This window comes from Mus pahari, chromosome 20, assembly GCF_900095145.1.
Source record: "Mus pahari chromosome 20, PAHARI_EIJ_v1.1, whole genome shotgun sequence".
Taxonomy (NCBI): domain Eukaryota; kingdom Metazoa; phylum Chordata; class Mammalia; order Rodentia; family Muridae; genus Mus; species Mus pahari.
Genome location: NC_034609.1, coordinates 42176658 through 42193866, shown reverse-complemented (window position 1 = coordinate 42193866; position 17209 = coordinate 42176658). Strand labels below are relative to the sequence as shown.

The 17209-nt window shown below is 47.3% G+C and overlaps 1 protein-coding gene across 1 annotated transcript in view; it reads right to left on the bottom strand.

Moving 5' to 3' along the window:
- Positions 1-17209, bottom strand: part of Cdh13 (cadherin 13) — a 1027905-nt gene that overhangs the window by 338454 nt on the left and 672242 nt on the right. The window contains exon 6 of the mRNA XM_021220018.2: positions 15858-16002. Within this exon, the coding sequence (XP_021075677.1) occupies positions 15858-16002 (145 nt within the window). The remainder of the gene's footprint in view (positions 1-15857; positions 16003-17209) is intronic.

Sequence of the window (17209 nt, the reverse complement as noted above, 5' to 3'; positions counted from 1 at the left end):
CCCTCTCCCTCTCCTCTCCTCCCCTCCCCTTCCTCCCTTCCCCTCCTTTCTTTCTGTTCTTGTCTGTTGCATCTTCCATTGCCAATCAAATGAACATTTCCATTTAGATGCCTAGTCTTGGCTGGGGAAAAACACCAAGTGCTTATGGAAGAGAGCTGTGAATAAAGTTACATTAGTCTTATCAAGGAGGACCCGAGAGCATGCTAAGGCGTAATTAACCCACACAGAGGCTGAGGAAATGCAGTCTCTTTGAGGTCAGACAGATCTGACTCACGTGGCTCCTTCTCTGATTGTCTGTGTCAACCTTTCTGAGCCTCCATGCCCTCCTGGGAAACCCAGAGACAACACTTCAGCTAGCTTTATTGGGAGTACAAAAAGGGATGATGAATTGGGAAGCGGTTGTCTTGGCCAGGGGGCACGCCTTGGGGGCTTCTGACAGAGAAGAGATGTCTAAGTCCTCTAAAGGGAGTTGGTGAAGGCTGAAGGGAAGCTGAATGTCACACACACACACACACACACACACACACACACACACACAATCTTGCTCTAAGAAGGCTAGAGAGTTCACAGAAAAGACGTTTCCAGAAGCTATCTTTCTCTGGCTGTGACAATACCCCCAAATGGACGGACTGAAACCCAGGTCTTCCAAGAGTCAGAAGCCTCAAGTGTCATGCCTTTCCTGATGAAGGGGAATAGATCTTTGGGTGGGCATCCTGTCATCACAGGCAAGAAGAGAAATTATTGTCCTCTGAACCCCGCCCCCCCCCCCAGAGCCATCCTGACATTTCCAGCACCCTTCTTTCTCTCTCTAGCCCTTTGTACAGAATCCACAGGCCAGGGCATTGTCCCAAATGGCAACCACCAAATGACATGTGTTACCAGAGTGTTCCCAGGTCATCAGAACTAGAGTAAGTTCTGTATCATGGTGATAACTGGGAGTCAAGAAAACTACACCCAAGAACACTTCCATTGAGAAACACCAAGTGCTTTCGTTATTTGTTTTTTGAAACAGGTCTCTTGTGGCTCAGGCTGGCCTCAATCTCATTGTGGAAACTGTCCTTGAAGTTGTTCTGGTCTTCCCGCCTCTGACCTAGGATGAAAGTCAGCAGCGTCACAAACCGTTTAAATGGTGCTGGGTCTGAGATCAAACCTGGGGCTTCTTCCTACATGCTGGGCAAGCACTCTGCCAACTGGGGTCCGCCCCAGTTTGACTCTGTTTTTAGCCAATAAAAACATCAAGGGAAAGGGAGACCCCAGAATGCTTCTGGAAAGAACTCGAAGGCAACGGGGAGAGAAAGGCCATCTCTGTTCTGTTAGAGACTTATTTTCCAATTATTATCCTACACCTAGGGACAAGACAAGCATATGGAGTGGTGGCCATTTGGCTCTCTCAGCATTGACAGTGAATGAGAAAACAAGCTCAAAGTCCGATTATCTGGGCTATATTGTTTACTGGTTGAATGAATGACGCAGGCTATGCCAGCTGCTGTAAGATTTGTTTCCAACTGCAGAAAATCTACCATAAGAATGGCTCAGGTGAAGGAGAAGCTTCCTATTATCCTACGTAAAATTATTCCATCAAGCAACAGGGCTGGCCTGGTACTTCCCAAGTATCAGGATTTAGTCTCTTCTCATCTTTCATCTTACATGGTTTCTACTCTTGAAGCTATCTCATGGTGCGACGTGATGGTCTGAGCGCAAGCCATCTCATCTGCAACCCTGGCAGCAAAAGGGAATAGGTGGTAGGAATAGATACCAGGATGCTCTTGCCAGCTGAGTTAGTTCCCATAAGTCTAGTTCACAGCCCTTCTTATAGCTTGTTGGTTAGTACTTCATCACATGACCATGAGAGGCTGCCCAGTTCTGCCTTTATATGGACACATTGTTGTCAGTATACATCAAGCCGTTACTGATGGGTGCCAGGGTACTAGATACTGAAGAAGTTAATGCTTTCTTAGACAAGATGTTTTCCAACACTTTGAAGATTAATTTCTTGCTAGTATCAGCATCTACCTCTCTGGTGGACCAGCATCTTCCTCCCTGGGGAACCAGCATCTACCTCTCTGGTGGACCAGCATCTATCTCCCTGGGAGGCCAGCATCTACTTCCCTGGGGGACCAGCATCTGCTTTCCTGGGGGACCAGCATCTTCCTCCCTGGCAGACCAGCATCTATTTCCCTCAGGGACCAGCATCTGCTTTCCTGGGGGACCAGCATCTTCCTCCCTGGGGGACCAGCATCTACCTCCCTGGGAGACCAGCATCTACTTCCCTGGGGGACCAGCATCTACCTCCCTGGTGAACCAGCATCTACTTTCCTGGGGGACCAACATCTATTTCCCTGGGGGATCAGCATCTACCTCCCTGGGTGACCAGCATCTGTTTCCCTCAGGGACTAACATCTTCTTCCCTAGATTGTCAGAATGTGTCACAAGACCACTATCCCCATCCCCCATCTCTGCCCCTAGCAGCAACTTCAGCAACAAGGTTCTCACAGCTCCTATTGGCTGCATGCTAATGAGCATGCTTAGCAGAGGGGGCCTGGAGCTCAGCACAGATGCCCTTCAACACATGGCTTCTTTGCTCCCCACCACAGATTTGGTTGTCCCATTGAACATCTTCACATACTCTGCCTAGGACTGGATCTACCACAGCACATGGACATTTTGAGCCAAATTAATTCTTTACATAGGGCATTGTGTGAAGAATTCTCTACCCTTGTGAGATGGCTTCCCTAGTCTCTCCACACTAAATCCCAATTTTACCTTCTTCTTCTTTCTCCATGGTAGCCAACAAAAGTTATCTCCTGAGGACAAAACCATCATAGGTTGAGACACTGCCCCAGATATCTGGAGTCACAGAGCCCACCTCATCCAGGAAAAGTCTCTGGGTCATCTCTGTTTTATAAGCACAGTGTGGGCCAACATTTCCAGGTGAACCATGGGGCAATTCAGTGAATTTAACTAAATTAATTTCAGATATACATACACATGGACACAGGCATACACATGTACACACATGCATACATGCACACAGATGTTCTCATCCCACCTCTGTCTCTAATCATAACTCTATTGAGTCCATAGCCTGGGCTACCCGGGGCATAGAGAAGGTGATCCGGCAGATGTGAGAGAAAATGAAACAATCCGGCCAAAAACAGCTGGTGGAGATTGGTGCTAAGGGACCAGAAAAAGACATCCCTGGAATTCTGAAGTGAGAGGCTTTTCCTGAAGTCACAGAGCCTGATGGCACAAACACAGGCCTCAGCCACCCCAAAGGGAAGCACCCATGCTACAGCCCTGCTTAAAAAAAAAAAACAAAAAAAAACAAAAACCCACAAACCCATGGAAACCATAAAGGGCCTCATCACAGAAAGAAGAAAATCAGAGCAAGAAAAGAAAAAAAAAACTCACAAATATTCCCCCAGCCTGACTTTGGAGAATGCTTTGAGGAGAGTCAGACTCCTGAATAATGAAACAGCTTTGGGTACTGTGTTCAGCTTGAATAAAAAAAATGCAGCTGTAATTAAAGCAGGAAAGCTACAAGTCTATTAAAGTTTTTTTCTTTGATACTGGAAAACTCAATTCATGGCCTATATTTCATAAAACATACACTTGAAAGGGATTTTATATGCCCTTTCCCCACAGAATTTAGCAGACTGAATCTCTTTCCATTTAACTTAAGATTGGAGGTGGGTCTATATATAATTCACTAAGGGCATCTTAAGAAAATACACTGGATGTGAAGGTGACGAGCCTGGATCAATGGAAGCCAAGGCCCTGGACTTTGCCCTCAGAAGGAATTTGGTTCTCAGAGCAGAGCAGAGGAGAGAGAGGGAGAGGCTGACTTCAGGTGACCTGTTCACTGATGGCCAGGCTTGCCTTGCGGAGCCTCAGTTCTCCTTGAACATCTCCAGATCCACCACTAGGGGGGCAGATTTGGCTGCATGGAGAAGGGGCTGAGCTGGGGGCGTTGCAGGGCATTGAGGGGAGGGCATGGGAGGTGAGTTTGATCAAAATGTAGTACATGAGTGTACAAAATGGTGAAAAGAAGTAACTGACAAAGATGGGTGTTGATCTCTTCCCCACTCCACACACACACACACACACACACACACACACACACACACACACATATAAGGAATTCTTCTCTAGACTTTGAGTGGTACCTGTGTCTTCATTGTGACATTGTGTTGGGTGTGAGGGTTTCGGGAGACAGAGTGCAGTCACTGGAGACCCACAAGTCTAAGCTGGACCCCAGCTGTGTCAACCATGAGCATGGGAGGACTAACCCAAGCCCAGGAGATTCTGTGTGCTCAGTCCTACAGCAGTCAGGGGGAGTGAAATGACAGCTAAGGGACAAGGAGTCCAGGGTCTACAAAGAGCAGTGGGATGGAATCTACTCAAGGCCCTCACTGTTTCACTCCAGGCAGAAGCCATCTTCCTCCCTCTTTCCAGGGATGGCTCTCAGGAGCATGCACACTACAGTGTGTGAGGAGCATGCACACTTCTGAATGACTGCAGTATGTGTGGCATATTACCTGCTGAGGTCCCTGTACATCAAATCTGTACATGGAGGGCTTTCCGGAGATGCTTATCGAAGGAACGAACAGACTGTGAACGAAGGAAGACATTTAAGGACAGAATAAAAAGAGAGCATTATAGGGATTCAGAATTCCTGCCACCTGGGACCATTTGTTCCTTGAATGGAATTTATCGGTGGTCACCACCATGTGTGAGTCCTGAAAACTTAGGGATGTAGAAACAAAACAAAGCCCAACATCAGGGTTCCCCAGGCTCAAGCTTAGAAAGCTGAGAAAGAAAACAGAAGGCAGAATCCGGCTCACACCTGGGGGAAATTTATAAACCTATTAAGGTTTACAGTGCTGCTGTAATTCCGTAAAGACGGTTCTGGGCACAATAATCCAGCGTCATAAAGTGGCACAATATGTAGTAATCTCCCATTTGTCAGGGGATCACCACAGAAGTCGTGTGTGACCTCTAGTCTCTTTCCTGACCACAGTGCTTCAGTCTGAAGTCCTCTTATGCTTGGAGCACTAAGACCATTTTGTTGTTGTTGAGAATTTCACACATGCACATGTTTCAACAAAATCCATACCCATTTCCTTCTTTCCAACTGTTGCCGTATTCCATGCCACTATCTTTCTCTCTCTACTTCACATACTCTTTTTATTCCCCCTCAAGTCCACTGAGCCCACTTGGCACTGCCTCTATGTGCATGGGTGTGGGGCTGTCTCCTGGAGTTTGAACAGCTGCATCGCTGGAGGAAATGGATTCTTCTAAGGTCCCCATGAACCCTAAGGTCGTTCTTGGTCCCCATGCCACAACAACTCACCACTAAGAAGATGGAGCTATTATTTAGCAGTCAAACCAGACTTTCCCAGTCTCCTGCGAAATCCACCAAAGATTCCGACTATGTGTAAAACATAGCCACACCTTAAGGAACCCTAACCCATGATCTGCAAACTGTATTTTGCAAGACCAGCTAGTACATACTTCATCTTTGCGGGATATGTGGTCTGGACCCAGTTATTCATGTCAGCCAGTGTTGCCTGAATGCAGCCAACACATAGCTGGATTTGTCTGCATTCTCATAAAACTTTATTTAAATGAAAGCAAGCAATGAGACAGATCTGGTTTGCAATTGTTGACTTCTACTCAGAGTAACCGTGCACGTGATCATCTCCTAGCACTCTCTGGACTCTTCTTGTCCATTCTTCAGCTATGACACCACTTGGCTCTTTGTAATTCCTTGGCCCCTCTTCCTTGAACCTCCTTCTCCAATGGACTCTTTCTTTGACTATTGATCAGGTTCAATGTGACCTCATCAGAGTTTGCTGTTATTACATTGCTCTTTGTTTGTTTCATCTGAAGGATCATCATCTTTCCTGCTCATTTAATTGTTGGTTAACTTTCTTCTCCTAAAAAAACACAAGTGGTGTGTGTGTGTGTGTGTGTGTCTGTGCGCGCGTGCGCACGCCCACACACGATTGCATGCATGTATATGTATGTATACGTGCATGTGAATTTCTATGCATGTGGAAGCCAGACAACCTTGTATGTTGTTCTTCAGGTGCTGTGGTGGTTTCACTGAAAATGTCCCTACAGGGGTCAGATGCTTGAATACTTGGATGGCAGTTGGTAGCACTGTTTGGGTAGAGTTAGGAGGCATGGCTTTGCTGGAGGATGTATGGAGATGAGCTCTGAGAGTTTAAAAGACTCCTGCCATTACTAGGCACTCTGGTTTGTGCTCATGGCTCAGGATGTGAGTTCTCGGCTTCCTGTTCCTGTTGCCTTACCCGCTGCTTGGTGCATGCTTCCACTCTGCCATCATGGCGTCTAACCCTCTTGAACTAAGAGCACCAAGAGACTCCTTCTGCCATAAGTTACGTTGGTCATAGTGTCTTACTATCACAGCAACAAAAAAGTGATGGATATAGGCAGGTTCCATCGTCTGCCTTTCTTAAGGCAAGGGTCTCTCCTTAGCCTGGAACTCACCAACTTAGCCAGGCTGTTTGTCTGGCAAGGTCCAAGGGTCTACCTGTCCCCATCTCTTCAGTGCTGGGATTATTAGTCCATATCACCATGCCTTGGTTTACTTTTTTTTCATTTTAATTTTATATCCATGAATATTTGCCTGCATGCATGTTTGTATGTGTGTGTACTATATGCATGCAGGGACCACAGAGGCCATCAGAGAACATTGGATTCCCTGTAACTGGAGTGACAGATGGCTGTGAGCCATCATGTGGGTGCTGGTAAGAGAATCAGATCCTCTACAAGAGCAGCCAGTGCTCTTAACCAGTGAGTCCATCTTTCCATCTAAAAAAGCAAAGTAGGTTTCAGGGATCAAATCAGGTCCTCATGCTTGAAAGGCAAAGCACATTGCCCACTGAGCTATCTCCCCAGCCATCTCTTTAGCCTCATAAATGTCTTAAGAGCAGAGACATAATAGCCTGGGTCATTTCTATGTCCCCAACGCCTTCAACATGACCTGGCATAGAGCAGCTGACCAACATAAAGTTGCTGATTGACACGTCTGTAGAAACAGCTCTGAAATCAGTTTCCCCGAAGTTATCACCCATGGACCCCATGTGCTGACATTCCCGCAGATGCACTGGGGACAGACTCCAGTGGTATCTGGGGACACACAGCCCATAAACAACTTAAGGACTTGGTCAGCCATTGTCAAGTGGCCACGTGCCTGGAAGTTTTTGTTGGATCCATTCCCTCATGTGGTTTTGAATGATTACATTGCTTCTGAAAATATTGATGTGACTTTACCCAGACAGTAAGTACTCTATTATACTATTAACCAAGTGAGTTAGATTTCAGTTTTCCTGTCAAATACTTGATACCACAAATCCTTCTTGCCTTCAAATGATGATGGGTGACAGGAAGGGAGTTCTGAGCTTGAGTCTGGGACAGCTCCAGAAGTTGAACGAGCAGACCTACCAGACATTTACTTTAACATGTTAATATCTGTGACAGGAACCCCATCTCTCCAGTTCACCTGGAACCCAGGGACCTCTTGAAGAACAGGAACGTGGATGCCTGCCAGAGAAGAGACAACATCCAGGCTCACTCAGGATGATAACCCCAGGGTCAGAGTGAAAAGGATGTAAGCAGCAAGGAGATGCCTATCTCCTGGACGAACCCTAACCCCAATGTGGTAAGACAACTATAGATGGAATGGAAGGAAGAGTGCTTCAAGCCATGAATATTAATGGTGATGTGTGCGCTGCTGGGGTACCCTTCTATCAGACTGAAGGGGCCAAGCCTTCTCCTCTCAGTAGACCCTCTAGCATCCTGGATGCTCTAGCGACCTAACAGGGTGGAGTCTTCTTGCACCTGATGGTGCCCACCAGAGAGGAGGTGAGTTTGAAAGAATGAAGACCCTGGGAGCCAGAATGAGGAGTTGATGGTCTTGGTCCTGAGATTGTGAGAGAAGTCTGTTGGCTGTGGGCATTCGCACTGTCCCAGTTAAGAGTCACTGCGGAGATTCTACTTCTTGGATGACCAAGAAGAGTCAAGAGCTAGCCAGGTTCAGATACCACCTTGCGTACCATTCAACCCTGGAATTTTCCCTTTGGGAAGTAGTCTCTGGCTGGATTATATGGCTCTTTGATAACATTATTTTCTGACCAACAGTACTCAAATGATATGCTAATGACATTCTATCTGGGCTACACTCCTCTACCAGTCCTCTGGCTGTGACTTGAGGAGACAGGCAAGTACCAGCAACTGTGGCTGTCTAACTTAGCCACAAACCCCAGGGGGAAGGCTGTACTGAGACAGCTTGCCCTTACTTGAATGCAGAGAAAGACACCAACATAAAACAGATCCTGAGTAAAGTCCAGGGAAACACATGAGTGACAGTTCTCATCAGTATGTGTATGTGTGAAAGGAGAAATGATTATCTCCTAACTCCTGAGCTGAGCTATAGAATAAACCCCCTGATTACAAGCAATGCCTGGACATGGATCAAACTGTAATAAGGCTTATTCTCCATCTTGCCAATCTGACTCCTACTCTACATGAACTGCCACAAAAGTAGGTAGGAATGTGTAGGTCAGTGCTGCCCTATAGAACTGATGGACTGATGGTAAGTTCAAAGAAGAGTAACCTCTTCGGGGTCTGGCTAACGAGATGGCAGAATACCAGACACTGGCAGGCTGCCACAGGGACCAACCAAGCATTTGCTGATTAGCAAAAGTGAACTACAGAAAGCGACTTGCCTGTGACTTGGTAGAGTCCCACTTCTGTTGACCTATGTACCTGCCTTTCACTGCTTGGAGATGTCTAGGGAGATGCTGGAAATCAGATAACACAGATGGTTCTCTCTACAAAGTGACCGACTTGACACCGTGTGGTTTTTCACTAAAAGATGTTTGAGAAAAGTTAAACTCTCCTTTTAAAATATTCATGGTTAAGAAAGCTCATGAAGTGGCTGTGGCTGAATACTCTGGAAACTATGAGACTGGCTGGGGCAGAAGATAATGAGAGAGAACATGATTTAAATGTCTGACATACCATTAGGGGGAAATCTGCTACGAGAAAAGAGGGCGCCATAAAAGAAGCTTTACTACCGCCAGCCCATCCTGACTAAATGGGGATTGAATAGTGATCCAGGTACAAATATCAGTTCTCGACAACCCAGCCATCCTTATGCTAAGCTGGGTATCAAAGAACGATCAGCATCGCAGACAACTTTACTCAAATGGCTCAAGCCATTTTGCTGCCAAGGCAAGTAGAACTCTCAGGATGAACAACTGCCCCAAAGGTCAACTTGATTTAGTTATCTTCCCTCACGGCTGTCCAGGTCAGAGTTCTTTTACAGTGAGACAGACCATACCTGGAAGAACCTGGGGTAAAAACAGATGGGAGACATCTCTGCGCTCACAACATCCCTTTGCAGAGGGGAGGTAGTGGTTTGAATACGCTTGGCCCAGGGAGTGGCACTATTAGGAGGCATGGACTTGTTGGAGTAGGTGTGGCCTTGGTGGAGGAAATGCATCGCTTTGGGGGTGGGCTTTGAGACCATTCTCCTAGTTGCCTAGAGGACAGTCTTCTCCTGCTTGCCTTCAGAACAAGATATAGAACTCTCAGCTCCTCCTGCACCATGCCTGCTTAGATGCTGCCACGCTCCCGCCTTGGTGATAATGGACTGTAAGCCAGCTCCAATTAAATGTTGTCCTTTATAATAGAGTTGCCTTGGTCATGGAGTCTCTTCACAGCAATGGAAACCCTAAGACAGGGGTTTCCCTCTGTATAAAATGGGGTTCCTATGTTCCTGTGTTAGATATCCCTTCTGGCTCTGGTGTAATGCTGACCACAACTTCAGCTCATGTCTTCTCCATTGCTCGCTCGCTCTCTCATGTGGCTGTGAACACCAGCAGGATGGACAATGTCTGTCTGTCCCCTCATTATGGGGGCCCTCAGAGTTTAGCCCTTGTTGGCATATTCAAATATTGGATGGAAAAGGAAGAAAGTAGAGAGCAAGGCACTGTGGGAGTCGTGGGGTTGTCAAGAGGGTGGCTGCTGGTCTGTCCTGTCTTCTTCAGCAAACAGTAGGGCAAGGGCAGCAGTAGGCGTTGGTCTTCTTCATGACTCAGATACACACCTGAGGGTCATGTCTCCCTCTGAGGGGAAGCTGAGTGGGACCAACACATACATGGACTGGACACACACAGTCCTTATATGACTTTTGTTCCTTGATACCTTTCAAAGCCCAGGGTGGAGTACTATTCTCTCAGCTCCCATTAAGGTCCACCAAAACCAGCCCCACGGGGAGAACCCATGACTTGCTGTAAGGCTGCCTGAAAGCTTGCATTCCAGTTTGCCTTCTGCACAGCTGAAAGGTTATGGAAAAGCCAAAGTTCCCCTGAAGAGATTTCTCGCCCTTAGATTTGCAGGATGAAAGGCAGACAGCCTGGATCTCTGGGTCCTTGACTAGAATAATTCTAATGGGCGTTAATGGCTTTTTCTAACACTTTCCTGAGGGCTTAAGTTCCACCTGCCCACACTGAGAGCCTCAGCACCACAGCTTGCTCTGGCTGACTTCCTTTCCTAGGCTTCCCTCCCCTGAGGCCCCACACTTGCCCTTGATCCTCCCTGAATGTATGCTAGGGGAAGTCCTGGTGGTTGCTCACAGTTAGACCTTCACAAAGGCTCCCAGGAGACTAGCAGGGGCAAAAACATATGTGAATTGGTATCAGCAGGGCACTCGGGACCTGGCATAGGACCTCTGGGAATCCTGAGACGTCTTTTACACCTCCTTCAAGGGTCTTGGAACCTGGCTGTCTGGTGGAACCACCACAACCTGGCCAGGGGCTCCATCAATCAACACCTATAACTATGGAAAGACCTGAAACACCATCATTCTGAACTGATGTACTTTCATCCAGAACTGATTTCCCCAGAACAATACCCTGGAGTGTAGTGCTGAACAGCTGGGAACAGTCTCCTGTCTGTTTCTGCAGATAAATACAGGTGACCTTCCTCCATGACGGATGGGTACTGATGGCAGTCGGGTACACAGGGACGTGGCACTGGATCGTTGGGAAATGAATTCTACCTCCTGTGTCTCTTTGCTTTAACTTTGCTGCAGGGAACGATGTCAGAGCATCAGGAGTAATCTCAGCGTTAGCAGCAACCACACACCAGCATCCGCCAAGCACTTGTTAAGGCCTAAGCTTGGACACGGCCCGCCATCTCATTTAATCCCCACGTAAAGGCTCTCAATGAGCTCCTCTTATCCTGCTCCATACTACAGACAAGGCAGTTGAGGCTCTTGAAGGGTTCAGGGGCTTGCCTGAGGTCCCACCTTAGTAAAAAGTTGAGTGGGGGGGGGCATTAAAGCCTATACTAAGGTTTAGTGCAGGACCCAGAAGCAGTTGCAGAATGTGTGGAGTTGGGTGAAAATGACAACAGTACCTCCTGTTCATCAAGAACTAAAAGCTTGGGGTGTTAGTGAGAGGGCAGTGAGCAAGAAAGGGTCTCTTCAGTGACTCGATGCAGGTCTCACCCCATGAGGCTGCCCCAGGTAGATGGGCTCAGAAGAAAGTGATGAAATTACAAGAAGGACTCGATATCTTACCCTGTGTCTCACAGAGCCTTTCCCAGGAGGCTCACAATAAACCCACGGGATCTGGGGACCCGAGCTGTTGGCCAGGAGGAGCACTGTTCATCTTCCATCACCTGATAGAACTACACAGACACAAACATGCCTCAGCTGGACCTGCTCAGAGTCTAGCACAACCATTAGAACTGAACAGCCCCAGAGACTAGTGTCTCCTGGATTTCAGGCTCGTGCAAGGTCCAAGAATGGTTGAGGACTGTGGTGTCGACACCCAGATGACATAGGTCCTGCCATCTTCATACCCAGGGCTAAGGAGGGCTGACAGGATCTATGGTGGTTACTTTTTACTTATCACCTTGCCACAGTCTAGGATCACTTAAGAAGAGAACCCCAGTAGAGGAATTCTGTTGATGTGGGAAATATTAAAAAGAAAAAAAAAAAAAGAACCATTACGTTCCAGCTCTTGTACCGGCAACTCTCTGCCTCGGCAGCCTGGCTGGCCACGCACTGGTGGGCAATGGCTGGCCTGTTCTTATCTTGTGGAGACTCTGGCCCAGAGCTCCCAAAACTTCTCCACCCAGCTTGCTGAGTTCCCACTGGTGGGTCGCTACCACGCCAAACCCAGACTTCAAAATCCCCCACGGCCCTTTTGGGTGCCCATCTGGCAAACTCATGCTTTGCTGCTGTACCTTTCTCTCTTGAACCTAGTCAAACCAACTCGTGAATGCCACACAAACTTAGTTCAGAATCAACAGTAACTCAGTTGCTGGGCGCAACAATTAAAATCCTAATCAGTAAGCCTTATTAAATCTAAATCCTCTGGTGGCGAATCTTGATGGATCCACCATTGAAACCGGGAGACATCATAATTCCATCTTGTTCTCACACTATCCCTGTCCAAAAGGACCTCTCTCCCGAATTCTCTCTTCCACCATCCAACCTGGAAGTCCCGCCTACTCGCCCAGTGATTGGCTCCTTTATTCATTAGGGGATTGGTCCACAAGAACAGCACCAGGACCATCCACAACACTCTATAGATCTGGTTGGCCTGCAAGCATGTCTGTGGGAGATTGTCTTGTTACTGAGGTAAGAAGATGCATACACACCATTGGTTGGGGTGTGAACTGTGTAAGAGGGGCAAACAAACAAACAAACAAACAAAACTAAGGTAGAGAGAGACTGGAGAAGACTCAACAAAAGAGCAGGGAATTGTAGACCTGGGAGAAACAAGCACTTGTGTAGCCCAGGAAACACAGAACACAGAGAAGACAGTCAAACTGTATGGGTGCATTCATTCATTCATTTATTCATTCATCCATTCATTCATTTATTCATTCATTGCCGAGTGCTCTTGACTGCAGGTGTGACCAGTGGTCCCAGGCTCCTGCACACAAGGAGACTTTGCTGTGACATTCGACTATAACTTGGAGTTGAAGGCAAATAAAGCCTCTATGTTGATTTTGGTCGGGATTGTTTTTAATCACAACAGGCACAGGTATGGACCCAGAACAGCATCCTGTTATCAAATAAGGCACCATCCTCTGAATTTCCCCATGGTCCTCCTGGTCTCTGGGAAAGAGGTAGCCGACTCCAGAATGGTAGATGAGAAGGAGCTTGTGGCTCAAAGCTCAAGACACGACGGACTCTTGGCTTTCTCATCTGTGAGATGAGGACTGCTGGGCCCACCTCCCAGGGTACGAAACAGTCAGTGGTGGAGAGTGTGGCGTACCTAAAATCTCCCAGCACACCATGAGGGCCCAGTTCAATGACAGGAGAGTCCGGTGGCTGTTTGTATACTCAAGTTTATGGGACAACCGAGAGTATTCGGGCAGTGACTTGGGAGATGGCTCAGTTAGTGAAGGACTTGAGACACAAGTGTGAAGACCCGAATTCCATCCCCAGCACACCCTGTGAAAACCTAGGCGTGGCAGAGTCCACCTGTAACCACAGCACTGAGAAAGGGGTGATGGGGGACACCAGAGTTCATTGACCAGCTAGCAGAACTGAAACAGCCAACCCCAGGCACGGTGAGAGACTGTCTCAAAAACAAACAAACAAAAAAACCCAACCAAACAAAAAACCCAAAACCCTAAGGTGGAGAGTGACTGGGGAAGACTCAACAAAGGAGCAAGGAATTGTAGACCTGGGAGAAGCCATAAGTTGTGTAGCAGGCCAGGAAACACAGGACGCATAGTGACCTTGAGAAGGATCTCCCTTGTGGAGGTTAGAGGAGGGTGGGACATCACCCTCACAATGCCCTGAGACTGTTGCTCCCAGCATGTTCTTTACAGGGTGCTAATGAACCTAGGCAGTTGTCCACTAAGACTATTTCCCCACCTCTCCCAACCCCAGCATCTACCTTCTTGACACCAAATCTGACCAGTTCTTTCCCATGACTGCTCTAGAGTTAAACCTGAAGGCTGCCTGCCGAGAGAAAGGAAAACAATAACCGGGGCCACTCTGCACCTACAGAGGCATCCATCTGGCACGGCAGTTCAAATCTTATGTACTTTATGGGATAATATCAATCATAAAGAGAAGCGCGAGCAGGTTGATATTTCCTAGAGGCGAGGCTGCCCCCTAACCGGATATCTTTGTGCATTAAGGAATTCAACATGCATAAAGGATTCAATTTCCTCCTTGAAAATATGACATGGATACAAAGCAATAGCAGCTGAAATGCTCCTAAACTTTATGGAAGAACACAGCCCTGGGAGGGAGATCGACCCTCATCTCATTACACATATGTAACAGACAGAGAGGTCATGCTCGCAGACCCCAGATGCACTGCACACTTTAACGCCTGGATCACTTTTCCCATCTGTCCGCATCCCGGATGCTGACACTCAGGGTCTGGGGACCACTCACAGCGAGAAGGAGTCCTTCTTGATCTGCTCACACTCTGCCCTCTTTAATAGCTTTCTCCATCCATCTCGCTGACCTGTTCTGCCCCTCAGCTCCTCTAAGTGGTTTTCTGTAAACATCAAAATCAAAGTCTAGGGTCTTCCTCACCAGCAGTCCCCTCACCATCAAAAGAAGGCCCTGGAGAGGTGCCATGGGGTCTACTTGGCCGGAAGTGATCTGACTTCACCACCCCCCCAGACTTGTTCCTCTCATCCCAACTCTCCCAGTAACACCTCCACCCTGGGGAAAACACACAGCAAATCCTCCATCATTTGTATAGAGCACATTCAGATCTGAGAGGGGGGAATGCTTGCTTCTGCCCTTTGGACGATGCGATGAAGAGCAGAGAGACTGAGCTTGTGATGCTAGAGGGAGGTTTGAGGCATCTTGCATACCATTATATTCACCTGGTAGTCTGGGGAGGTTGTCATGGCAACGTTTCCAAAGTCTCGGGTATCTACATTGATACACCCCATCAATTCAACAAAGGCAGAGAAAAGAGCCCAAGTTGGCCTCTGTTTCCTCGAAGGCTTGCTAACTGACTGTTTTGCCCATTGTTTAGTTAAAACTTCAGAAGCAGCAACAGTGACACTCTTAATAAAGGACTCTTCCACTTAAATGTATCTCAGAGCATAAAATTAAAGTCCAGCAGGGATTTTCTGTCTTTTGTTCTTCACTGTCACAGCCATAAGCTCAGGAGTGATATTTTTTTTTTTTTTCTGGATACTGGATACTTTAATTAGAACGTTCTGGCCCCTTAAAGAGGAGGCTCTAAATTCTAAGCCCTTCCCAAATAGGTTAAATGTGGTGAGAGATAGCCGGGCCCTGAGGCCTGGAGTCATTTCCATAACAGTAGCTACATGCATTTCCAGAGAGAAATGTCTTGCCTTTGGCCCTTTGACTGAAGACAAAAAGGTGTCTCTCTGAGCATCTTCTATGGAAAAGGGAAAGGGCTCAGCCTGTCATACCAACATTGTTCTCATTGAAAGGCAATTATAAAAAAGGATTCATAGATCAATTTATGTAGAGGACAGACTTTCTCATCAAAACCCCATAGGGCACACCATTCTGCCTTTAGCCCTCATGTTGTGAGCCAAATATCCACACAGTTCCCAAACACTATCCAGACATCAGAGTCCTGGACGGAACATCACCCCTGCCGATGAAGGAAGGCACTTTCATAGTTTGCACTCTGCCCTCCTCCCTCCTCCCCTGAGCCAGTTATGCTGTGCTCCATGCTTCCAGCCCTTGCTAGAAACCAATGCTATTTCACATCAACCAGTCAGAATCCCCACCGATGACCATGTACCATTTTCAGGGCTGCCATGCTGATGGCAGCCAGCGTGTGACCTACCTGTGGGCGACCCTTCCATGACATGGCCGATATAAGGGCCTTCCCGAAAGATGGGTCTGTTGTCATTCTGGTCGATCACGATGACTTCCAGAGGCACTGGCCCCTCCAGAGTTTTGCCACTGGCATCCGTGGTCTCCACAAACAGCTGTCGGAGCAAAGAGATTGGGAGAGAAAGAAACCATTATTTCTAAAATCAAGACAAGGTTCCGCAGAGAAAGGAGGCGGTATCGATCATTTTATGAGCCTTTGATGGTACTGAAGCTCTGGTTTCCATGGCTTGTCACCAGGAAACTAAATGGTTCACAATATAAGCCAAAGATCAGCATGCGTTAAATCCCTCTTAGAAAAATTTGCAATGAAATCATCAAATCTGCAAATAAACTTAAACACACACACACAGACACACACAGAGACACACAGACACACATGCACAGACATATGGACATAGACTCACAGATACAGAGACACACAGACACACATGCACAGACATATGGACACAGACTCACAGATACAGAGACACACAGACACACATGCACAGACATATGGACACAGATTCACGGATACAGAGCTACACACACAGAGGCACACATTACTGCAATCCACCATAGTTAGGAACGTGCAGATATTGTTTGCTTTTCCAATCTCATTGTCCTTAAGAGGAACATTACACTAATAGAAACAACACATGAAACATCACGAACCGGGGGAACCTGCAGCGTTTGTGGTGATGCTAAGGAGACACTCAGATCGATGTGCATCTACAGGCACCCCTCAGGTAGGAAGGCTGGCATTTGCGGGGGCCCTGCTGAGACCTCAGGACTCCTGCCTGCTGGGGATTCCCTTTAAAAGCCAGAGACTTCAGAGACCCATGAAACACTTCTAAAGAAAAGCCCCTCCAGATCCCTAGCCGAAAAGGGAGCATGGAAATTTAGCCTCACTGCTGGTCTGGAAGCAGAGCTTTACACCACGGTATTTCCAGGGAAATGTTCTGTCCACATGTTCCATTTTCTGACCTTAGCTTCTCTCAGTAAAAGCAGGAAGAGTGTTTTGAATACAAGTGTCCAAGGAGGACATGACCATGCTCTCTGGTCAGTGGAGACCAAAGCACAGAGCATTTCCACCAAGATTCTCAATTCCTTGGTGTCTTCATGGGTGAGGCCTCTCTCATGGACTTTACAATCTTATTTGTGGCATATAAAGGTTGACATGAGATGAAACTGGGCCTATATGGAGAGAAGGGTTGTTTTCTGTTTTTCTTTGGCAGTATCATATCCTCTGTGCCAACACACACACACACACACACACATACACACACACACACACACACGTACATACACACACACATACACACA